The 25675-nt window shown below is 43.9% G+C and overlaps 2 protein-coding genes across 5 annotated transcripts in view; one reads left to right on the plus strand and one right to left on the minus strand.

Annotated features, from left to right (window-relative positions):
- The window catches only part of LOC121459042 (small membrane A-kinase anchor protein-like), a 60021-nt gene extending 42460 nt beyond the window's left edge, over positions 1 to 17561 (plus strand). For 3 of the 4 annotated variants that reach the window (XM_041668540.1, XM_041668541.1, XM_041668539.1), the window contains exon 2: positions 14548 to 15271. In XM_041668540.1, the coding sequence (XP_041524474.1) occupies positions 14716 to 15030 (315 nt within the window). In that variant the 5' untranslated portion in view covers positions 14548 to 14715 and the 3' untranslated portion in view covers positions 15031 to 15271. Of the gene's footprint in view, positions 1 to 14547; positions 15272 to 16392 lie in introns of those variants that run through there. The other variant, XM_041668542.1, reaches the window with a different exon arrangement.
- A 1845-nt stretch (positions 17562 to 19406) lies between these two features.
- Positions 19407 to 25675, minus strand: part of LOC121458948 (3-hydroxyisobutyryl-CoA hydrolase, mitochondrial) — a 47495-nt gene continuing 41226 nt past the window's right edge. The window contains exons 13-14 of the mRNA XM_041668383.1: positions 23326 to 23359; positions 19407 to 19947 (exon numbers count right to left, since the gene is read on the minus strand). Of these exons, the coding sequence (XP_041524317.1) occupies positions 19832 to 19947; positions 23326 to 23359 (150 nt within the window). The 3' untranslated portion in view covers positions 19407 to 19831. The remainder of the gene's footprint in view (positions 19948 to 23325; positions 23360 to 25675) is intronic.

The raw sequence follows: 25675 nt of genomic DNA on the forward strand, positions 1-25675 counted from the left end.
ATGCCCAGCATGCAAAACACTGAAGACACACAGGTTTCTGGAGAGCGGACATTAGAAACATCCTTCCTCATGTGCTTTGAAGAAACATTCTGTGTCAAAGAAAAGAAAGGGAAAGGGGAAAAAAATGTTCTCCATGAGGAATGTTCTCACCAGGAGAGAGCACTTACAAGCTCAATAGTCTAGACATGAGAATTTTAGAGGCTCGGGAATTCTGGAGTTTGTAGAGAGGAGATAGGGCTTCCCCATCCTTGAAGACAGTCTTTGGTGTAAGTAGGGAAGTGGGGAGAGGGTGCAGGGTGCAGATAAGGAGTGTGTGTGTGTGTGTGGGGGGGGGGGTGTTTCAAGTTAAGGAAGGGCCAGAAGCCAGAGATGGACATGGATGCTGAAAACAGCCCAGCACTGAGGAGGAGGAGGTGCCGTTGTGTGAGTGCGAAGTCCGGAGCTTTTAAATGTGTTTCTGTGAGCCCGCCCTCCCCCGGACCACTGTCCCATCCGCCACAGGCAGCAGATGTGATAACTCGTTAGCTAAGACGTACAGAGTACGGCATCATGAAAGAATCCGTAAGCTCGAAATAGCCAACTTTTCCGAGTTCTTGTCTCTGTCCTAGCGTTCAGGTGCATTTGAACTCCGAGTTCTCTTGCATCTCTGCGCAAGAGCGGTGCTGCTTCTCAAGGCTCCGAATTAGAGACACTGCTGCCTGGAGGTTAATTTAATGCTCAGCACTTAATTCCCTCCTGCTGTTTGCACTCCCTACTCGTTCTGATGGAGCTGAATTGGTTTCACTGTGTAACATAATGCCTGAATTGAATGTAGAGGGAAGGAAAGAAACTATTTCGCTGTCCTATGTCAGGGGCGAGTGCTTGAGAGTCCAGCTGCTAAAAGGCTTAATCACGTGAACATGCAACACGCGACACCACGTGCCTTGAGAATTGGGTCTGAGGTTCTAGATCATTCATTCTTCACTAATTGGAGAGAAGCTACGTCTCACTTTGCTCCGGAACTGGAGGAACTAAGACTCAGTTCAGTATCTGCCCTCATCAGGGAGCGGCCAGGGAAAGCCTGCGAGGGCCACGGGAGACAATCGACTTGGACGACACGACACGCGAGAGAGGCTTTCACAGCCAAAGAAAGGCGCACGTCACAGTTCTAACTTCCGGCTCCCGGATGATGGCTGCCAACCTTGAATTTATACGTCTTTTCATAACGACAGTCTTAAGACATAACTCACTTAAAATAATCTGATATTCCTAGGTTAAGGAGACACTCCAGAGAAAAAGGGAAGGAGAGCGACTCAGAGCAGCTCTGGTTCCAGGCGGTTGAAGATCCCCACTTGGTTGTTTTGTGTGTGTGTGTGTGTGTGTTTTTTTTTTTTACCATGTCCGTGGTGGAGCCTTGTTTTTTTAGCACATAAAACTAAACCACCTGGTTACCGAGGACCTGGCTTGCAGAATCTCACACATCATCCTTGCACTTAGCCATGCTATTTCTCGACCTAGCACTGAGAACCCGGCCCCAGGCATGAACGCATAGGAGCTGTCTCAGTGGACAGCCACACGCTGTATGCGTCCCTTGAGCCAGATGTTCTGTTGGTGACCTTCAGATACGTCCGGATTGTATTTATGCAAGTTCTAGCTTTTGCTTTTTTGACGCAGAGGAACATTAAGTGGAGTCTGTTTGTTTGACCATGTCGTTGAATCCTCCTGTAAATTTATTATATTCCAAGTGAGTGATTCTCAATATTCCCAGAACAAAGACCCCCATTTAAGATTCAGTTTTCGTGGATCCTTACAAAAAAAAAAAAAAAGATCACGGAATTGTTGGATGAATTATCAGAGGACAAATAATGACAAATATGCTGTCACAAACTCAGTGACATACTTTAAAAAAATAACTTAGGTATTTTGCATGCCTCTGCGGGGATTGTAGTGTGTTTGGGCACACGCGTGTGTAAATGTGCCAGAGAAGGACACTGGTTCTCTTCTCCAGTCGCTTGCCATCTTGGTTTTTGAGACATGTTCTCACTGAGTCTGGAGCTCATGGGTTCAACTAGACTGGCCAGCAAGTCCTAGGACTCACCTTGTCTCTGCAACCCCAGTGCCAGGATGCTGTCTTCATGTCTCCTCTCTTGTCTGTTAAGTACATGGTCCTGTGGATTGAACTGGGATTCTTGGGGTTGCATGGCAAGCGCTTTACTGAGCCATCTCCATCGTTCCTTCAAGGAGGTTTTCTTTTTTTTTTTTAATGAATTCGCATTTTGATTAAGTATATTTACATGGAAACTGATACCGCATAAATATACATACATATTTAAGATGTGTGTGTATGTGCGTGCATGCATGCGTGTGTATAGGCTTGCATTAATTCAAGGCAAAGCCCATTTAAAAGCCACAAGGTGAAGCAGATAGCTTCACAGAACCCTGTGAGAGGTTTAGAATGTGACGTAAAATGAGCCAACCGTAAACCCAACCTAGAGTTTAAAGCGAGCTTTTAGCTGTTCTCTGCATGTTCATCTATCTATTTGAGTTGTGGTTTTGCTTGGTGTGTTTTTTTGTTTTTGTTTTATGTTTTATTTTTTGAGGCAGGGTTTCTTGGTGCAACTGTCCTCACTGTTCTGGAACTTGCTTTGTAGACCAGGCTGGCCTCGGATTAGAGATTCGATTACCTCTGCCACCCAGGTACTGGGGTTAAAGGCATGCGCCACTACCCCCGGCTGAGTTATTTTCTTGATTATTAGTTTTTAGATAATTTTTCCTTGTGTGTAGTCTGTGACAGCTTCAAACTCTGGGTCTCCTGAGCTGTATAATTTCAGGCATCTGTCACTATGCTCAGTTTTATTAGGTCTTTTTAGCCCAGGCTGGCCTCGAACTCATGATCCTCCTGCCTCTGCCTCCTTCAGCAAATCCTACCGGCGTGCGCCACCACAACCAGCTTATTAGGTCATTTTAAACTGCACTGCTTGCTTTGGTTTATTGATTTATGCCCTTTTCTGTATCATTTATGTCCGTCTTACCTGGGATTAATTTTTCCTTTTTAGTTTAAGGTGAAATCGGGTGACCAATTTAAGCTTTGTTTTTGCTACAAGGATTCAAGTCTATATAATTTATTTTACATTGAAAGATTCATTTCAGGATTTTAATATATTGTAGCATTTATTGAGCTGGAAATAGATTTAATTCCTTTTCAATCTCCTCTCCACCCTATGGGTGACTTAACAATGATGCGTTTCCAAATACGTGGGAGTTTTCCCACAATTTTATTTTATTTAACAACTTTATTGTTTAAAAAAAAACGTAATACCAGGGCAACTGGGATATATATCTGTAGAATTTCAAGTCTCGACCTCTGTTCAACTCTCCTCTACTCAGTCTGCCCTGGTGAATGTCCCATAAGCACGTGACAGGAATGTCCTCATTTCTGAGTCTCTGTTCAGTGGACCATGCTTAAAACATAGATTCATTTTGTCTTTGCATAATCCATTCCTGCTAAGAATATAAATCTCCCAGCTGTGTTGTGGCTTATTTCTCCTTTTAGTTCTGCCAAGTTATGGTTCTTCATTTATTTCCAAACTATCAGTCACATACAGATGTATATTTAAACTGCGCCTCTTACAGACAGAGTGTAGTTCGTATTTCCAAAAGACATTTCGGGATGAGTTCTGGGTTCACAGCGTAATTGAGCGGGAGCTGCAGAGTCCTCAGACATCCTGACTGCAATCTCTCAGCTTCCCAGACTGCCGGCACCCCATGGAAGGACACCCGTGTTTCACAAGATGCAACTGGTTTGCTACGCCATGACCACCTAAGGTCCACACTTTATATTAGGGTTCCCTCTTGGTTTTATAAAATTCATGGGTTTTGACAAGTGTAATACCCAGCATTATAGCAATATAAAATACTTTCCCTGCCCCCAGAATCGACTGTTCACCTGCCTCTTCTGCCAACCTCCATCCATCATCCTGTACCCCTGCCTTTCATTGTCTCCAGAGTTTTGCCTTCTCTAAAATGTCAGAGTCGGAGCGACACAGCACGCAGTCCTTTCAGACGGGCTGAATACCTCACTTCTGTCTAGTGCTGAACACTGTCCCGCTATCTAGATGTACCACAGTGTATCCACTCAGTGTATCCACTCAGCAACTGAGGGCTAACTGGTTGTTCCTAAGTCTTAGCAGTTGCAAAAAAGACACCGGAGTGTAGACTTCTGGGTGGGCCTTCATTTTCACTTGGGTGGTGGCCAAGCAGTGACGTTGTTGGATTGTGGAGAAAGAGTGTGTTCACTGGGTAAGAAGATGCTAATCTGTCTCCAACGTGACTACATCACCTGTGTTCTCACCTCCAACGTGCAGGAGGATCCCGCTCCACACTCAACTCCATCTGGGGCTTTGGACTGTCCACTATTCTATTGGGTTATGCTGTATCTGAGCGCTGGTCTAACCTGTAATTCCCTAATGCCATATGATGATTTTCTTAACTGCTTAGTCGCCTTCTGAGTCTCCCACAGTGAGGGGAAAGTCTGCATGTTTTAATCAAATACTTCAGTTTTATTATTGAGTTTTTGGAGTTCTTTGTACACTTGGATTTTAGTTTTGTTTTATTTTGTTTTTTTTTTATTTTTTATTTATTTATATTTTAGGGATGAGTTCCCTGTATATACACCTGCATTCCAGCAGATGGCACCAGATCCTATTACAGATGGTTGTGAGCCACCATGTGGGTGCTGAGAATTGAACTCGTGACCTTTGGGAGAAGAGCCAGTGCTCCTAACCACCTAGCCATCCCTCCAGCCCATGGGTTATAGCTCTTATCCAAGCCATTACAGTGTTTTCTCCACACCAGTGCCTGATCTCATTTTATTTGTCTCATAAAGAGCGGAGCTTTTAATTCTCGTGAGAACAAGCAGTCTTTTACTGAGCACGCCTTTGGTGTTGGACCTAAAAAGGTCACCAACAATCCTGAAGTCATATATAGGCTTTTTTGTTGGTGGTGGTTTGTGTGTGTGTGTGTGTGTGTGTGTGTGCTGTGCTGTGCTATAGACGTGTTAGGTTTTAAGTCCACAAACTATTGTGAGTTCATCTTATTTTCTTTGCAAGTGTACACTCACTTCTCAGACCACTTGCTGAAGACTGCACCCTCCACTTCTCTGCCTGGACCCAAAATCAGTTGGCAATATTTGTATTTCATTTGGCTACTATTTTTTTCTCTATCTACCTATTTTTATTTATTTGGAGAGCACTAATTTCTCATTTGTGAGTGGTTATCAGTTGGAGATAGCTTCGGGGTGAGGGGCGGAGGCTTGTGTCCACTTCTCTCAGAGCTGAGATCATGTCTGATACAGATCTGGGCAGGTCCTATGTCTGCTGCCATAGTCTCTGTGAGTTCATCCGTGCGTCAGTCACGCTGTGTTCAGAAGGCCTTGTTTCCTTGGATTTTATTTTTTGACTAACTTAATAATTTGTTTGTAATTGGGGATTTTAGTCTATTTTCTTCTGAGTGGTTTTTACATGGAAGGGGGGGGACATCTGTCTTCTCTCTGTGTTTTTACATGGGAGGGGGACATCTGTCTTCTCTCTGTGTTTTTACATGGAAGGGGGACATCTGTCTTCTGTGTTTTTACATGGGAGGGGGAAATCTGTCTTCTCTCTGTGTTTTTACATGGGAGGGGGACATCTGTCTTCTGTGTTTTTACATGGGAGGGGGACATCTGTCTTCTGTGTTTTTACATGGGAGGGGGACATCTGTCTTCTGTGTTTTTACATGGGAGGGGGACATCTGTCTTCTGTGTTTTTACATGGGAGGGGGACATCTGTCTTCTCTGTGTTTTGACTGTCCTTTTGAATTTGTGCTTCTGGAGGTTGGCTTCTGGAGGTTGAACTGCTCATACGTTAGTCAAGGCTAGCCCACAGCGGTACCCCCAGGCCTTTTATTTTTATATGACCTTTTAAAGACATGGTGTAAGTTTCCTAAGCAGGATGAAAACTCAGCACCATCTTGCCCCTGCCTCCTGAGTAGCTGAGAGGACAAGAATCACCAGGCCTCGCCAAGTTCATTTGTAGCATTCTTTTTTTTTTTTTTTTTTTTTTTTTTTGTCTGTCGAGACAAGGTTTCTCTGTAACTTTTCCAGCCTGTCCTGGAACTAGCTCTTGTAGACCAGGCTTGCCTCAAACTCACAGAGATCCGCCTTTTTTTCCCCATCTTTTTCTTCTGCGCTTCCCCTTTCCCATCTTCTGAGTTTAAGGCATGCAATTCTTCACAACTTGGATACTGAATGATACTGAATTATCTTCTTTGTGGCTGCTTTGTTCTGATTTTTAAATATTTCCCTCTCATTTTCCACGGCTCGCTTATTTCAGATAATATACCTCTTTCTTCTTGCGTTTGTATTTTCTCTTAATTGTACAATGTCAATTTTGCCAATGAGATTCTGATTAATTTCCATGATCATATTTTTCCTTCATGTCCTTGGATATATTTATTTGAAAGTTCGAGTAAGTTCTATTAAATTCTGTTAATTATTGAATGTTGGACAACATGGGGGTCTGTCTAGCAGTATGCTGGCTAGTTTTATGTCAACTTGACACAAGCTAAAGACATCTTCGAGGAAGGAACCTCAGCTGAGAAAATGCCTCCATATGGTCTGGTTATAGGTAATTCCATAGGGCATTTTCTTAATTGGGGATCCAGGGAGGAGGGCCCCGTCATTGTGGGTCCTGGATGCTGTAAGAAAGCAGACTGAGCAAGCCACGAGGAGCAGACCAGTAAGCAGCACCCCTCTATGGCCTCTGCATCAGCTCCCACCTCCGGGTTCCTACCTGGTGTGAGCCCCTGTCCTGATTTCAGTAGTGGACTACAGTGTGGAAGTGTGAGCTAAATCAACCCTTTCCTTCCCAGGTTGCTTTTGACCATGGTGTTTCATCACAGCAACAGAAACCCTGACTAGGACAAGTAGCCATCTCTTTTCTTGACTGTAGGTCATTTTCTCATTTCTCTTTGTGACTTGTAGTCTTTTTAACTGGATGTTGTGTATTGCTAACATTTTGAATAGAGTCTGGATTGTGTCATCTTTGTTTAAATGACGATTTTACGCTTAAAGTTAGACTACTTCTGTTCAGCCCATGCGCATGCCTGGCTGCCTCTTTTTAGAACTGAAGTCTTCCTGGAATATGACTTTCTCACTTATTCATGTGTTGCCCATGACTGTTTCTGTGCTATGAGTATATTAGCGGGTACTTGTGTCATATGCTGAGCGTGTGTTTGTCTGTTCAGACTGCTTCAACCAAATACCATAGACTGTGTACAAACAGCAGGGACACACTTCTGACTGTCATGTGCTAGATTAGTCCAGTTCCGCCCAGACACCAGCAGATCCAGAGTCGGCCCTGGAATCAAAGGTGCCGCACCCTCTCATGGCAGTGAAGGGCGGGAGTTTGGGGTTTCTTTACAAGGTCGGCATTACTGTGATCCTATTTCCCAGAGTTCCCAGTTTAACACTGCCATGTGAGGGATGAAATGTCAGTACGGCATTGGGGGAGCCGTCACAAGCACTGTCTACAGTGATGGCTGAGCCGTCTAAGTCACATACTGCCTAGTTCCTTAGACAATCTCTGAATGTCTTCAGAGATTTGGAGTTTTCATTGTAGAGATCCTTTTACCTCCTGGGTTAGGTTTATTCCAAGATATTTTATTGTCTGAGGCTATTGTAAGTGGGAGTGTTGCTATGATCTCTTTCTCAAGAGTATTTGTTGGAGATGTAAAGATGCTACAGGGTTTTGTAAAGGTGATGTTGTATCCACCACTTTGCCAGAGCCTTGTTCTTGTTATTTCTTCTTTTGGGAACTGTATATATATATATATATATATTTGTATATATATGTGTGTGTATATATATTATTTATATACACACATATAATAGTTATCTATATATGTTGTTCTTATTTTTTCTTGAGAAATATATATACTTTTTTCTATGCTCTCTTATTATGTCCATCCAATGTGCGGCTGGCAGATTCTCCCCCACCCAATGACCTTCCTCTTCCCTCGACTGTTCCTCAGCTGCGCACAAGTTCCTTAGCTTTATGAGGTCTGCTTGTCCACTGTTGGCCTCAATTCCTGGACCAACAGAGCCCTACTCGTAAAATCCTTTCCTGCACTTATCTTACATGAAAGTGCCTATGTCCTCTGACAGTGTTAGCGTTTCAGGGTTCAAACTCTATGGTATTTGATTCACGTGAAGCTATTTTTTATGCAAGTGACAGACACTGGTCTGAGGTCATTCTCCTCTATGTGGACGTCCAGTTTGCTAAGTAGCATTTGTTGATGCTGCCGCCTTCTCTCCACTGTGTTTCTGGCCTCTTCATCAAATTTCAGGTGGCTGTCAGTATATGTACCCATTTTGGGGTCTTTCTCTTTTTGTATGTTGCTAGTACCACACTGTTTTTATTACTGTAACTCTATAATATATCTTGAAATGTGGAATGATAAATCTCTCTACTACTGTTAGGTTTTGTCAGAATTGCTTTGGCTGTCTTAGGTCTCCTCTGACTGTGTATGAATTTTTGGGTGCTGTTTATTTCTGTAAAGACTGATAAATGTATTTTGATTGGGATTGCATTGAATCTATATCACTTTGGGCAGGATGGTCATTTTCACAATATTAATTCTAACAACCCACGAATATGAGAGGTCTTTGTATTTCTTAATGTCTTCAGAGATTTGGAGTTTTCATTGTAGAGATCCTTTTACCTCCTGGGTTAGGTTTATTCCAAGATATTTTATTGTCTGAGGCTATTGTAAGTGGGAGTGTTGCTATGATCTCTTTCTCAAGAGTATTTGTTGGAGATGTAAAGATGCTACAGGGTTTTGTAAAGGTGATGTTGTATCCACCACTTTGCTGAAATTGTTCTTTCTAGAAGTTCTCCAGAAGACTATTTGTGTGTGGCCTCTTATGCATAATATATCATCTACAAATAGAGATAATTTGACTCCTTTTCCTATTTGTATCCCTTGCTGTACTGTCCCAGTTAGTACTTTAAGCACTAGATTGAGGAGGAATGGACAACCATGTCTTCTTAATTTTACTGGGTTTGAGTATTCCTCTACTTAGGAAAATGTCGGCTGTGGGTTTTCATATGTATCCTTTATTGTGCTGAGGTTTATTTCCTCCAGTCCTGTTCTAGGATTTTTATCATGTTAGTATGTTGGATTTTTCTCTAAGATTTGTTTTTCCTGTGTCTATTGAGATTATATGATGTTAAGCCCACTTATATGATTTATTTATTGACTTATATACATTCAACCATTGCATCTCTGGGATAAAGTCAACTTGCTCCTGCATGGTGGGTTAATCTTTTGACATGTGCCTGTATTCTATTCACAATTACTTTGAGAACTTTTTTTTAATTTGTGCCCATCAGACACATTGGCCTATAGTGTTTTGGTTTTTTTTCGTGTGTGTTCCTGTTTCGTTACCTGTATTTGAGTAATACTGGCTCCACAGATGGTGTCTCGGAGTGTTCCTTATGTTTTCCTTTTTTTTTTCTTAAAATTTAAGTATTGGCTGAAGATATTTGAAAGTCAAAGTTGAATGGATATATGCTTTTAATTCATTTGGGCTGGGCTTTTTTTTTTTTTGGTCAGAGGTTTATTATTATTATGTTTATTATTATGTTATTACTGTTTCAGTCAATTCATTTGTTATGTTCAGGTCCTTGACCTCTCTTGGTATAACTTTGGTGTTTCTATGTACCTAGAATTCACGTTTCTTTTATATTTTCCAACTTGATGGAGTGCTGGTTTTCTGAGTATTCCCTTATAATATTCCGAATGTAAATGTCTTGCCATTCATTCCCATTAATTTGGAGCCTCTCTCTTTCTTTTGGTTAGTTGGGCCAAGAATATGTCAATCTTGCTTATTGTTTCAAAGAACCAGCTCTTTAGACTTATTGATCCTTTATATTAATTTTTTATTTCATTAATTTCTACTTTGGTTTTTATTTCTTGCTGTCTACTGGATTTGGGCTTGTCTTCTGTCTTCCTAAATTCTTGAGTTGTATCATGTCATTTATTTATGCTCCTTCTGGTTTTATTTTGAATATAGGCATATTCAATATGGAGCTATAAGGGGTACTTGAAGAACTTTTTAAAAAGTGCCTCAAAGGTTATTATTGTGTTTTCATTTTCATTTAGTTCCATAAACTTTTAAAAATTTATTTTGACTTCTGTTTTGGCCGGTTCATTGTCCACTAATGAGTAGTTTAATCTCCATGAGTTTAACACTTAATAGAAATTTGTTTGCGATCATTTTTAAGTTTTATTGCATCATGGCTGAAAAGGGCAGTTGGAATTATTTTTTTTCTGAATTTAAGATTGTTTTTTGCAACCTAGGATGTGGTCTATTTTAGAGATGCTTCCATTAGCTGCTGAATAGAATGTATGTTCTTTGGTGTTTGAATGGAATATTCTGCTATTAAGTCCATTTGATGTAAAATGTCTAAGGTTTCCCCTATTTTTTTTCCAGATGAGCTATCTACATGGATAATATGAGTTATCTATTGATCTATAAAGTGCATTATTGAAATTACCTACGAGTACTGGGCTGGTGTTAACCTACCTTTAATTTCAGCACTATGCTTTCTTGTGAAATCGGGTGCCCCAGAGTTGCTCCAGGTGTGTTTAGTATTGCAATATTATCTTGGCTAATTGTTGCCTTGATCGGGAATGAAGTGCCCTCCTTTTCCTCCTGTGTAGCTTTAGTTTGAAGTTGAATTTTGTCAGGTATGTGGATGGCAACGGCTGCTTCCTTTGATCCCATTTGCTTGGAGCACTCTCTCCATCCTTTCAATTTAAAGGGGTGCCTACAGCCAAGTCTCCTGTCGATAACAGGAAGATATTGTTTTAGTCCACTCACCTAGCCTATGTCTTTTGATTGGCGAATTTAATCCATACATTTTTAAAGTTATTATTCAAGGGTGTGTATACTGAAGTAATTTTCTTGACGTTTTTGCTGTTTTAGTTATGCTTTGTATTTCATTAATTACAGCTTAATTTTCTTAAGAGTCTCTTGGACATGCGTATTCCTCTCTTCAGTCTAAAGTACTGCTTCCAATATTCTATAGGATCATTTTGGTAGACACGCCGTTTTTAGACTGTTTATATCAGGAGAACCTTTTTCTCCTACCGTTGCTGTTAAATAGTTTTCCTAGATACAGTGGTTAAGGCTGCCATCATGTCTTTTAGAACTTTAGAAAGCATTCTTTCAAGTTCCTTTGGCTTACAAAGTTTCCACTGAGAAATCCACAAAGAATACTTTGGTGAATTTGCCTTTATATGTGACGTTTTTTTCTCTTGCAGCTTTCAACACTCCTTCTGTATGCATAATGAGAGTTTTAAGTGTGGTAGCTCATAAGTAGCTTCTTTTCTGGTCTTGTCTCTTTGGTGTTCTGTATGCTTCTTGTATCTATAAGGGTTGTCTTTCCTTAGTTTGAGGAAGTCTATTTTTATATTAAGCTCTGGTCTATGCCATTGACTGGGGATTCTTCTTTCTCATCTATGCCTTTAATTAGAAGATGCGGTCTTATCTTGGCATCCCATAGTTCCTCCATGTTCTTTTCCTGTGTTTAATTTTTTCATATTCTTTGCTTGTGTGGTCCAATTCCTTCATCTTCAATATTCTATCTTCCACTTAAACCATTCCGTGTGTATGACCTTCCTCCGCGTTTTTTTCTAACTGGGATACTACATTTTCCAATTCTATCTTCATTTCAGTTTGACTCTCTCCAATATTTGTCTTTTTATCAAATTTGTTTTTCAAATTCTCGATTGCCTTTGTCATTTCATTCAGCCTTATTTTTGTGGGGTTTGTTTGTGGGGGGGAGCATCATGCAACACATTTTTTCTCTGTATGTTCTAAGTTCGCTGAGCTGTTTTGTCTTAAGCTCCTTGAATTCTTTGATGAAGTCTGTGACTGTTCTTTTAAGATCTGTGCCCTGCGCCTCAGTAAGGTGATTCTTACTAGAGAACATTTCTAAGTGACTGCTTTTTAGAGGAGACAGTTTTGTTCTTTTGTATTGTTTTTCGATGAGGTTTGTGCATGTGGATATTTTTCTTGTTGGTTGTATGTTTGATGCGGACCCTGCAGATGGGGAAGCACACTGGCTGTGTGTTCTGTCCCAGGTCTGGAGGTTGGAAGGGTTTTTGGGAAGAGCCCCTCTGTCTGAGCTGGAGCACTGGATGTGGGACTGGGCTCTATCCAAATTGAGGTGAATGCAGGCAGTTTGTGGAGCCGCTAAGCTAGACTAGAGCCCAGAGTGTGCTGGCCAGGCTAGACCTGGAAGGTAGCTTTAGGATGAGGAGATAGGATAAGGTCTAGAAGATAGAGGTTGCTGAGCAGGTGCATCCTGGTCCAAACCTGGAGCTTGGGAGAGTGCAGATGGGATTCCTCAGAATGGGCCACAGCACTGGGTATGGGCCCAGAGGAGTGGTGTTGAATGCAGGAGGCATAGAGATGAGAGAGCAGGCTTACCAGGCAAGGTCAGAGTGCAAGGTGCTCTGCCGTGGCTGGAAATGGAAGACAGGTAGAGGATGGGGCCACCGGATAAACCTACGTCTGCCTCTTTGTTTATGACAGGGTGCTCTAGTCATTTCCATGTTAATTGTCCAGTGACGATATCACTTCTCAGTCCAAAATAGATTCTGTGGTAAGTAATTGCATGCTCTGTGTTAAAGATCTGTAGCGAAGGTAGACCCAGTGTCAATGAGCTGAACAGAGCAAACAAGACACTCAACACATTCTATACCCCCTTTGAAAAACCTCCCTAAAACCAGAACATGAAGCGTGACATACGAAACAAATTTAAAAGCAGAAGCCTGGAATTCCTTTGTTCCCCTTTTCTTTTTTTTTTATATATCTTATTTTTAAAAATTATTTTTATTGAACTACATATATTCCCCCCTTTTTTATCCTTACTTAGTGGTGGGGACTGTGAGTATATAAAGAGAAAAACCATATATTTAAAGAAAAATGTAAAGCAGTAATTTCCAAAGGGTTAATTTTCCTAGGCTTTGAGTACAAAGTATTAAAAGTGAGTTGACATGGACCAGAGGTCTCAAAAATAACAACTTTCATTTTATGACATTTTGGTGTTCTTTTCGAAATCTATTCAGGTACTGTGGACAGGAATTGGTGGCTTCATCTGTGCTCCCCAGTGGCTGCATGTCCTTAATGTGGCCACCTATATAAGTCAATTCATTCAGTGACAACACCCACGTAAGACGCAAAGGCATGCCACAGAGTGTGGCCTGCTCACTGTTTAAACACCGACAGGAGGAGCATGGAGGGACTCTGGTATAAGAAACCTTTGTTTTAAAATAACTTCATAGATGTATTTCATTCAGAAAGAAAAAGTAAAAACCCAGGTGGCTCCTGAACGTCTGTGTTATCCAGGGCACACACAGATGTGAAGACCATTATCCTCTTCTCACCCTTAAGTTGTAAAAATCTGGCCAGGGGACAAAGTCAGACCTGAACAGCAGCCTCAGATGGGTGAGCTCACAGGGAAGGCGACAGGAGCACACTTCGCTTTATTCTTCCTAAGAGTAAGGATCAGAGATCAGCAAACACTTCCTGCCAAAGACCTGTGGGTTCCATCTGTCCTAACTATCCAGTGTCACCATGGTTAGCAAGACCCAACCATACAGCATAAACAAACAAAGGAGCCACGTCCTGGTGAACTTTCTTTGTAGACAATGTTTTGTTTTGGTTTTGGTAGCAGCAGTGGTTGCCACAGCTTGCACAGCAGTGGGTGTGTGGCCACGGGCGATGAAGAAATGGCAGACACACAGAAAAGCTGGGAAGAGGCAGGAAACTTACAGTGCACACTGCTAACATCCATACTCCAACCAGGGGAAGGCTTTGCTGTTTCCCTGAGCCTGGAGCCCTGGGATCATAGAGAGTAATGTTCATGACATGAACGCTTGCTCATTCCTGCAGGGGGACATCTGCTGCCAAAGGGGGCACCATCAAATCAGACGCTGAATAAAAGGACCCAGATTTCAAATGGTTATTTTGAAGGATTGACTTTAAAACTGCCTAATTACATCCTGTGGGACACCCCCACCCATGGGGGCAGCAGAGGGAGGGTGGGAAGAAGAGACAACAGAAAACACAAAGGAGGGTGACTTGGAAGTGGTTTGGTGGTTTGAGGGTGACTTGGGAGGGGTTTGGTGGTTTGATGATATGACTAAGGAGTAGAGGGTCGTAGGGAGACTATGCTCAAAGTACATTATATATGTGTGAAATTGTGAAAGAATAAAAAACAAAAAAATGTGGGTGGAATTCAGTCCAAGAACGATCACTTGTCAGTGTAAAATTTTACTTCATTTACTTTGATTTTCAAAATGTCTGGCGAGTGTCCTGTCGTTCCCACTGAGTGACTTCTCCAGCTTTGGCTCCTGGGGTTGGGTGCTGAGAACCCCGCTTTTCTCACAAGGAACTAAGGACTTCCAGGTCACCACACCATGCAGAACCTTGCGGTGACAACTCCCTTCTCTCGGCAGGTGAACACAAGACCCGAGGAGTGCTGAAAGGGGCCAGTGGTTGTCAGAGCGGCCCGAGAGGAAGCCTGGTCACCGCTGCCGTCAACAACCCTGTGCTGTTTCCCAAAGATGCTGTGGACGTCGTCTTAATTAACACCACTCGCCTTCAGTCCGCCAAAGCTTTTCATCATGGGCTGCATGAAGTCCAAGGAAGCGTTCCCCTTTCCAACCACATTAGACATCCACAAGCTACATGAGAGCGAAATAGCTTTCATGCCCGATGACAGCTGTCAGACCAGGACCCCTTCTCCAGTTAGACCCCAAGTCCAAGAGGAAGTGAAGACACTCCCGGAGCCCAGTCCCGTGGTCCTCGAGTTCGCAGAGCATCTGGCCAATGAGATCGTGCAGGATGCGTTGCAGCAGTGGGCGTGCGAGAACATCAAGTACTACAACATCCCCTACATCGAGAGCGAGGGCTCGGACACGGCCATTGCCACCGGCTGACGGCGTTCCGCTAGGCTCTGGCTGCGGTTGGTGCTAGTTTAAATACACGAGACAAGTTTCAAAACCCCACCTGGATGTGTCTATGATATTAGGGTAGCGACGCTTACGATGACATACAGTTTTAGGCAGTTCTATGTTAACATCGATGTATAGCTGCTCCATCTTGAATTTGGGTCACAGGAAGGAGGGGCAGAGGCCTTGTGGCACCCAGCAACCAGCTGAGCTGTCTGCCCAAGCATGTTCTCCCTGAGGCAGTGATGGCATATCACCAAAGAAAACACTGAATAAAAAGTGCCCAAGTTTCAAATGGTTATTTTAAGGGATTGACTTTAAAATGACTATTTCTGTTAATATATACCAAAAAAATTTAAAAAAAAAAAAAAAAGCCCAGACCAGGAAAAGGGGTTTCCTTAAAATGGCTTGAAAAGAACTGAACTCCAGCCAAAGTGGCCCACAGCCTGTCTGCAGGCCAGGGACTGCCCACTTCCTGACACCGTAACTTAAAATCAGAGAGCCAGCAGGAAACGGGGCTGCCTCGGATGCTCTTACTAGGAAGTTCATTTATAGGTGAGAAGGATAACTGCCGCCCTGGGCCTCAGGGCCATCCCACTGCTTTGCCTGGATGATTTAAACATTGCCCATTACAGCCATCTTTAAAGGATAATTTATAGGAGCCATGACATTAGTTTACGGGATTGAATTAAGAAGCCCTTTGACACCTTTAATCCAATATGTCTTAATGACAGAAGCCCAGTCTGCAAGGTGACAAGCCAAGCCCAGTGTCATGGCTAAGCGTGGGTAAAGCCTCCTGCAGTGCTGGGGTGGGTGCAGAGCCAGCATACAGGAGGTTGTAATTCTCCTCCACTAGACAGCAGAACAGAACACTCCTCCCCAAGGGAGCACCTATGTGGGATTTAGCAGTCACAGGGTGCTCTTAGCCACAGATTATAGAAATGTTATAAATTAAGCATTTATAGTATATACATTAGTATATACTGTTTTATTTATTTAAAGAACTATATAAAGCTCAACAGTAACAGAAGACATTGGGCAAAGCCAGTGGAAGAACGGAGCCGACTGTCCAGGATTGTCACCAAGCTGTGCTAGACACCAGGTCTAACTAGAGAGAGAAACAGCCCACCCACACCAGCCCTTCAGCTATATGGTTTATCAGCGTCCTTGAAACCCAAAACCACTGGAGAAAGGCTTTTGGTATCGCTAATGAGATAAATAGGTACTTGGCTTTGCCAATAACAAGAAACGTTGCCTCTAGTTTTCATAATGTGCTGAAATCCAAGCCAAATAGAGTGAATTCTCCAAGTTTTAGGAGCAGAGAGGCTGTTAAAATGAGCTCTTTTTCAGTTTGCTTTCAGATACCTGGCCACTCCGCTAATTTTACTAAGCCATGGGAAGCATAGTACCCCGCTACACCTGCAATCCAGTAGCTCACAGAACTACAGCAACCCCTCCTGTGCCTGGCTCTGCACAGACGTCCCTCCCAGAAGTACAGGCTCCAGTTTGCAGAGCAGCACAGCTTCCAGCATCTGTGCTGATGACTCGGGTCACCCGGTTCTCACTCATCTGGTTTCTCCTATGAGGTCACCTGGTGCAAGGTTTCTTGTTATTCAAAATATACAATTAAGTATATAAAGTATGTATGCTGGTCATAACAAGAAGACATGTACACAGAGATAACAGCAAGTGGGTTGGGGTTACACGTGAGTATTTCAACTTCTCGTTTCTTCCTTGTTGACCCCCACCCCCCAGGGTGGAGCAAAGGTGTCTGCCAGGTCTGCATCTAGCTAGAGGTCTGCTCCCAGCTGCCACCCCCTTTCAGCAAGTATGAACGGTTTGAGCGTGAAGTAAGCACTGTGCCCTCACCTAGTCAGGCTTTAACGATATAGAATATATGAGAATTGCACATCCGCCCATGAACAAGGAACCACAAGGCTTACCTAGTAGGTGGATAAACCATGTGTGACGAAGGAGTTGAGCAAACTTTATACCACACTGGATAGTTGTCAGGACAGCGTTTGCACTTAGCGAGACACCGTTGATAAGAAATCAGCCTCCTTTCATGCCTTCACATTAAACATCTGATCCTCATTTGAAATCTTTCATTAAGGAGAGATGAGCGAGAAGGGAGGCCCATAAGCAGACGGCGGACTCCTTCGGTACTGGACTCATAGCACGGTGCTCATAGCATCCGTGTACGGGCGGAGGGATGCTATCAGCACACGGTCTCCCAGAGGCAACCGTGGAGGGAGATCAGTGGAGGAAATCAACGTGCCAATCCTTATGTACCAAGACTCTAAATGCCACAATGCGCTTTGCTGTAGTCTCTGGTACCGTCACCTTTTGGTCACGGGCCTTCGATCTAGAACTCTCCCATCTTAGCTGCCTTATCAGTTCTTTGCAAACTACCTACACCTGTTATCACTTAAAGCACAATTTTCAAGGGGACACACAGGATTGTCTTAAGCCCAAAGGACTTTGTATCAAATGTCCCCTAGGCATTAAAATAAATGCACAGAAACGGGAAGCTATGCACGTCCTGCTCTGTCCCCACTGGCCCTGTGGGAGGGGACAGAGTACACGTCTACACTTTATTACTTTAGAAATCAGAAGCTATAAATGGACACATGATGTCAAGAAACAGTAATGTGTATGTCGGTCTATACACATGTAGTATCTGTGTGAAATGACGCAGCCAGCCATGGGTTTCCCCACGGAGCCGGAAGCCCTAGCTCTAAAGAATTCGCTGTCACTTTATCTACGAAACTCATTTTGTTAGCAAAGTCCCATCTGTAGGAGTTAACTCGGAAGTGCTATATTTTCCCAAAAAAAATTTGTGAAAATGTTTTTTTTTTTTTGCAAGTATAATAAAAGTCCAATTAAATGAGCTATCAGTACTTACTTGATTGAAGCAAACACTTGTGGTGTGGTCCACCGATGTCTCACATAAAGACTTCTAGGATGTCTTGCTAACATGGACACAGACAAGCCATTGGGTTAAGGTCTCATTTTGGAGCTTTAAGAATATAGCTGTAACACGTGGTCAATATCGTGGTATTATTTCTGAACTGTCTGGAGAAAAAGGCCGTCATAAAAATTAAGAGCTGAGGAAAAGTAGCCTCCACCTGTGTGGGGAGGTGCAGGCATGAGCCCAATGTTCCTTTCAGTTCTGTGTGGGGAGGTGCAGGCATGAGCCTAATGTTCCTTTCAGTTCTGTGTGGGGGAGGTGCAGGAATGAGCCCAGTGTTCCTTTCAGTTCTGTTGCTTTTGCAATTCTCTTACCTCAATTCTCTTAGTTTTTCCAGGAGCCTGGGATGAAGGAGAAATTATACCAAGTTACAAAACAAATGATTAGCTGGCTCTAATATAAAATTATCCTGACATAAATCTGCCAGGGGCTGGGGAGATGGCTCAGTAATTCAGAGCACTGACTGCTCTTCCAGAAGGCCCAGGTTTAATTCCAGTGCCCACATGGTTACCCATAATCATCCAGGGACCTAAGGCCCTCTTATGGCTCTGCAGGCAAAATATGCACACACATGAAATATTTGAAAACTGTCAACCTCCAGTTACTAAAGACATTTCTATTTTAAATTGCTTTTGACTTTTCCTACAAAAGTTTGATATAACTTATAAAAAGTAAGGGTGTGTCTGTCTTAGAGACTGGAGTTCCATTTTTTTCAGGGTAGCAAATACTGCAAATAATAGGCATAACTTGCATTTCTGCCGGGAAGGTATGTTCCCATGACCCGGAAAAGCTGAGGCCGAGACAGCAGTCTGGAGACGAAGCTTCTTTTCCAGTGAGACTCTTCCTCTTCCTGTTTACAGAGTAACTCTTCTTTTCCAGTGAGACTCTTCCTCTTCCTGTTTACAGAGTAACTCTTCTGTTAAGTGTTGTTCCAAATTCATTCACGTTTTCTTACATGAACATTTGTAAGGCATTAATTAACATACCCCCTCCAAATTTCAGGGTCTTTACTTTTGATAATCTATACACAATTTGATTAACACATAAACTACCACTGGAAGCCAATGTTACCATTTTAATGAGAGAATGTAACTGAAGACTCTCTGGAGTACTTGAGAGTTTCCCATCTTTTAAACCAGGGCCCAGCAACTCACTTCTGATGAAGATCGCAGGAGACACTTGAGACATTGCGGGCCATACAGTATATGTCATGGCGTCTTAGGGTTTCTATTGTTGTGAAGAGACACCATGAGCATGGCAACTCTTAAAGGGAAAACATTTAATTGGGGCTGGCTTACAGTTCAGAGGTTTAGTCCATCATCATCACGGGGGACAAGGCAGCTATGGTGCTGGAGAAGGAGCTGAGAGTTCTACATCTTCATCCACAGGCAGCAGATGCGAATGAGCACAGGAGACCTCAGAGCCCACCCCCACAGTGACACGCTTCCTCCAACAAGGCCACACATCCTAACAGTGCCACTCCCTATGGGGGCCGTTTTCTTTCAAACCACCACACATGGCCACTTCCAGTAGCCTAGATACAAGGATGGTTTTGCTGCAGTAAAGTTCTAGAAACATTGGCCTTTGACATCAGCTAACTGTTGTATCATGAATCACTATAAACACCGGTGCTTCGACTTCAGGTGACCATCATATCATAGAACATTAGTCTTTTCATTTCTTTTCCAACAATTTAAAAGTGAGGAAGCCATTTCCAGTTTGCAGGCTGGAAACGGGCAAGCTGAGAGACCGAGCTAGCCTCTGTGATATGTTTACTGACCCTTGCTCCAAAAATAAACTTTAGGAGGTCTGGCCACCTCAGAATTTCAGATCACTGCTACCCAGAGATTTAAAATAGCCATTCACGTCTTCATCGGTAATTTCCTTTAGACTGGCCGGGTTCCATTTGGGACTCTGGTCTTTGTCAATGAGAACTGTGAAAAGAAGGTGGAGACATTAGCACAGCCTGTTGTGCTGCCATCAGATGGAACCACTGAACTGATACCTCTGCCTTACTAGGCATTCTCTTCTACAGCACATTTTTCTGCAACGTTTATGCTTTCAGTAAAACCCAGTGAACTAATCTGGCAGTTTAAATATTCCTCTTCCAGCCTCAGACAGAACTATAAATGAAATCTCTGTATTGCAGACAGCTAAATCACATATTGGTGCAAGGGGGAGGGGAGGCAATGGAGGGCAGAGGGCCCAGGCTTCTAACCAGGCTTTGAGAGGAAAATTAATTACTTGAGGTAAAGAAAGGAGACTGTATACATAATTAAATGTAGATGTTATCATCTTACCAAATCCTCTAGTATTAAAAAAAAAAATAAGACCACCATCAGGTAATCACAAAATCTTCTATTCCTATTTCATTACAGATACCACTCTGGGTAGCCACATTATATCCCCATGGGATTCTAAGTGTAAACACTTAAGAAAATAAAGAGAATCCTGTTTTCTGGGGTTAGTGGACTCAGGATGTGTGGATGTGTGGAGGGAGGGGATTCAGAAGCTCAACCTATAATTGCAAACAGCTTTAAAAAAGCGTGATACGGTAGCAAATCTGAGACATGCTTAACATACATAACTTTAATAAAGAGTGGAAGTGTGTGTGTATTTGAGAGAGAGAGCATGCGTGTGTGTCTGTGTGTGTTTCCATGTCTGCTTTGTTGTTGCTTGCTTGTGACAGCACAGGACTTGAACCTTAGACCTCTTGCACCCTGGGTGAGCATTCTGTCATTATTCTCTACTCCCAGTCTTAATATACAGGCTCTGGATACTCAAAAAAAAAAAACACCAAATTAAGTACAGTTGGAGGAGCAGTCTGGGAACCAAGGAAGGACGCCTTGTTGTATAGGTACAGCTTTCGGCACAATCAAATGCAGATGCTGGAGAGGTACGTGTGTTTAGTTTGTTCTGAGATGAAGTCTCAGGTACCTGGGAGCTGTCGGTATGCAGCCATCTTTATACTGGACTGAAAGCTTCTATTTCCTAGCCAGTGTCAACAGAGGACTGGTCCTAGGGTCTGCTTCCCACAAGACTTTTCCCCTTCAGTTATGGCTGACACCAGCTACCTCCTTGGGGTTCTACTGAAGGGCATAGGAGTGAGCCCTGAGCACATCTGTGCAAGACAGAAAATGCTGCCCGTGCAGGAAGCTCGGCCTGCAGGAGGGAGAGCTTCTGACCCTCAGCTCTGCTGGCAGGGTTCACTTTCATCTTCTGTAACCAGAAAGGAGCTCATCCTAGATGTCAACATTGAATGTGCTGACACAGCGTTATAGTTGTAAATCACAGCAAGAATACTAGACAGTCTTGCCCCAGCAGATGCTCCTGTCTGAGTAGAATACTAGACAGTCTTCCCCCAGCAGATGCTCCTGTCTGAGTAGAATACTAGACAGTCTTGCCCCAGCAGATGCTCCTGTCTGAGTAGAATACTAGACAGTCTTGCCCCAGCAGATGCTCCTGTCTGAGTAGAATACTAGACAGTCTTGCCCCAGCAGATGCTCCTGTCTGAGTAGAATACTAGACAGTCTTCCCCCAGCAGATGCTCCTGTCTGAGTAGAATACTAGACAGTCTTCCCCCAGCAGATGCTCCTGTCTGAGTAGAATACTAGACAGTCTTGCCCCAGCAGATGCTCCTGTCTGAGTAGAATACTAGACAGTCTTCCCCCAGCAGATGCTCCTGTCTGAGTAGAATACTAGACAGTCTTGCCCCAGCAGATGCTCCTGTCTGAGTAGAATACTAGACAGTCTTGCCCCAGCAGATGCTCCTGTCTGAGTAGAATACTAGACAGTCTTGCCCCAGCAGATGCTCCTGTCTGAGTAGAATACTAGACAGTCTTGCCCCAGCAGATGCTCCTGTCTGAGTAGAATACTGGACAGTCTTGCCCCAGCAGATGCTCCTGTCTGAGTAGAATACTGGACAGTCTTCCCCCAGCAGATGCTCCTGTCTGAGTAGAATACTAGACAGTCTTGCCCCAGCAGATGCTCCTGTCTGAGTAGAATACTGGACAGTCTTCCCCCAGCAGATGCTCCTGTCTGAGTAGAATACTAGACAGTCTTCCCCCAGCAGATGCTCCTGTCTGAGCAGAGTCTGTGCTGAGCCAGGAGGCAGCAGTGTTGTCTCACTGTGAGCTAGGCCTGGTGGCGCACACCTGATCCCGGCACTCAGCAAGCTGAGGCGGCGAGACAGCAGGTATCGGACCAGCCTGGCCCACATGGTGAACCTTGTCTCATAATAAAAGACCTCCCCCGCCCCAATTTTAGAAAGAAAAGTAGCTTGACAAGCAGTTACTTTGGGTTTTTGGTTATCGTTGGTGGTGGGTTTTGTTTTTGTTTTTGAGACATGATCTGTTATGTGGCTCTGGCTGGCCTGGGCCGCACAGAGATCCGCCTGTCTCTGCCTCTGCGCTGTCCCACAGCTGCCAAGCTCTTGCTGTGTGAGTCTGATGGTGACTAAGTTATTCACGTCACACTGCAAATGAAGAGAATTTTACAACAGCAGAAATTTACCAAATCTCAGGGTGCAGAAAACACAGCTTTTTACTCAGAAAAATATTTCTGGGGTTGTAGAGTATAGGCCGATGGTAGAGCAATAGTCCCCCCCCCACCACGCACACATGTGCACACACACATACATATACATATGCACACACACACACACACACACGGTGTCTGTACTGTACCAAAATGACTAATAAAAGCAAGAAAACTGGCCAGTTATGGCATGTTTGGGAGGCAGAGGCAGGAAGAGACATGCAAAATTTATGCAGAAGAAAACAGCTCATTTTATATATGGAAAACAGCTCTTCATAAACACAAGAAAAAGAATGGCTACAAGTTTGCTAGAGAAAAACGACATAAGTGTTTTGTAAATTTGCTGCCGTGAGCAAGGCAAAAGTGTTACCTATAACGCCCCCTGTGCTCTCCCAGTGATGCCAACTACCTAAGCATGAGGAGGAGGGTGCTGGAGAATAGCACAAACGGAGAAGGAACAAGAGGCAGCTGAAGGCTTCTAGGCAACGATTAATGCACCTTTCAAATGCAGCACGGCATGTTTACAAGTTCACAGGGCAGGTTCCGTGAGTGGGGGGACGGGGGACGGACGGACACGACTGACCACTCAAGAGGGGACAGGGTCTGACACGCACAGGGTATGAATGTGAAACATTAGTTTTGGAGACACCTTTCCATATGTTGTACACACGTGCATGCGCACACACAGGCACAGCAACCATTCTAAAAGTTTAATTTCCACTAAAACAGCCACTGAACTTAACTGAGAATGCTCACAAACCCCCTTTGTCACTTACCGGCTCGAACGCCTTCATCAAAGTCATGACCTTCCTGAAAGAGTCAAGAGCAGAGCGAATGGAGTAATTCCGGCACCCTTGCTCCTACGCTCTTCCTCTTCCACCCACCTCAGCCCTATGACTACAGCTGTGGCCACGGCACCCGGAGTATGGCGCCCTCCAGACAGCTCCCCTCAGACCACCGCCCAACTTCACTGGCTCAGGCAAGCCCACTGAGGCACGTCTCTACTCCTTCTCAGGTGGGTGCAGCCTCCACCCTGCCCCACCATGCTGCCTTCACGTTGTTCTTTCTCCAGACCAGGCTCTCGAAGCCACTGATATGGCCACTTGCTTTGGAAGACGTCCTCAGCCCTCAAACCTTTATACTATTCCAGCAAATTCCTTACATTAGCTGCCTCCCTAAAGAAAACCATAGCAATGCCACTCCCTTTAAAGTCCATGATGTATGCAGTAAGTCTCAAGCAGGCACAGAAGGCTGCCAGGATCCATGATCTCTCCCCAGTCTCGAGGCCACGCCTTCAACTCTGCTTCCTCAATGTCCGTCCTTCTCTCTCGCTCTGCCTCTTACATTCCCAACTAAGGACTCACTGTCCCCATTAACAAAAGAGAAGCTCCCAACAGCCACGCGCACACACACACGCAAGCACGCAAGCACACACACACACACATTCTCTGCACCCAAATTCCTGTGGTGGATGCAGTTTCCAGGCTTTCCTCTCCATTTCAAGACTAGAAGTTGTGTGTGTGTGTGGGCGGGGGGGGGGGGGGGGGGGGATCCTCCCTTCAGAGGGCAAGTCATGCCTGCGTTCCAGCCCACATCTCCTTTGTCCTCCCAGAGGTTTCCCTTGAGAAGGGGTGCCACAGCTCTCTCCTGACACCGTCGCTAGAGGCCACAGGACTAAGTGGCTGCAGACACGCAAGTCAGAAGCCTGTTGCTACCACACAGTAACTGTGCTGCCTGGGAATGCAGCTTCCTTCATGAGGTAGCTACATCAGTTCATCACGGGGCTACTTTAACCCGGGTCCTAGCACAGTGTGGTATGCTGTAACCTTGTTTCCCTCTGGATAATTCCCAGCCCTTTATGACCAAGCTCAATTATCTTCCGTCTTACAGATAAGCCGCAGTCCTGGACTCTGCTTTAAGGCGGCATACCCACATTATTCTCGCTTCCTCATAGCCCGTCTGCCCCTCATCTCCAGGGTATGGTGCTCTAACCTCTGCCTCTGCACCCCTGAAACAGCTTGCCCAAACTCACTGACTGTAAACCTTCCTTACTATTGCCTTGTTTCTCATACATTGGGGTGTGCTGTTTTCATTCTCATTCAAGTTTAGTAATTTATTTTTAAGTGACCCATTCATCATTCACGTGTGCAGTTTAATATCTAAGACCCCTGTATTTTCCATCACTGCTGATATTTAGCTTTATTCCAATGGAGTCAGAAAAAATACAAGGAGTTACTGCAGTTTTCCTGTACTTGTTGACACTTGCTTTGTATAATATGTGGCCTGTTTTGAGAAAATTCCCCAGGTTATGGAAAGGAAGGTGTACTCTTCAGCGTGTGGGCTCAATATTCCGCAGGTAACAGACCCCTGTGATGCTCAGCCCCACAGCCTTTCCATCTATTTTTAGATGATGTGTCCTGTGGTGAAAGTGGGGGACTGAAGTCACTTACTATAATGTATTGGGGGTAATCGTTGGTTTTATCTCTAGTAGCAGTTGCTTTATGAAGTTTGATGTACCGAGTTTGTTGCACATATTTGTGGAGCTATAACGTCCTGTCAATAGACTGTCCTATCACAGAATGATGTGATGCTCTTTGTAGCTTCTTATTAGTTCTGATTTGAGCTCTCTTTTGTCAGCTGTTCAGACAGCAATTCCCGCTTCCTCATTGTTGGCTTGGAACGGACACCTGCGGCCATTCTCTCACCGTGGTCCTGTCTCTCTTTGGTGGGGACACTCTTCTTGGAAGAGTAAAATGCTGGGTCCTATTTTAAGCCCAACCTGCTAACCTGTGCCTTTGACTGGGGAGCTGGAATCACCGCTATTCAGTTACTCTAGCAGGGTGTCCTGACGGCCAGATGTGTCAGATGCTGACTTGTGCTGTTTGCTTTCTTAGTTCCCTTTGATGTAACCACTGACCTAACGTGAATTTTTCTCCTGTGGCCCGTTATTATGCTGCTCTCTCTGCAGTCTGGGGCAGTCCTTCCACGGAAGTGGCTTGGTGATCACAAATTACTTCCACTTGCTTTCCTTACAGGGCTTTTTCTTTAGTCTTCAGTTTGGAAAGGTGGTTTTGCTGGGCAAATGGTCTGGGTTGGCATCTGTGTTCTTCCACTGGTCTGAGCCGC

This window comes from Microtus oregoni, unplaced genomic scaffold (genome assembly GCF_018167655.1).
Source record: "Microtus oregoni isolate MIOR12 unplaced genomic scaffold, Mior012 000018F_ref0000195, whole genome shotgun sequence".
Classification (NCBI taxonomy): Eukaryota; Metazoa; Chordata; class Mammalia; order Rodentia; family Cricetidae; genus Microtus; species Microtus oregoni.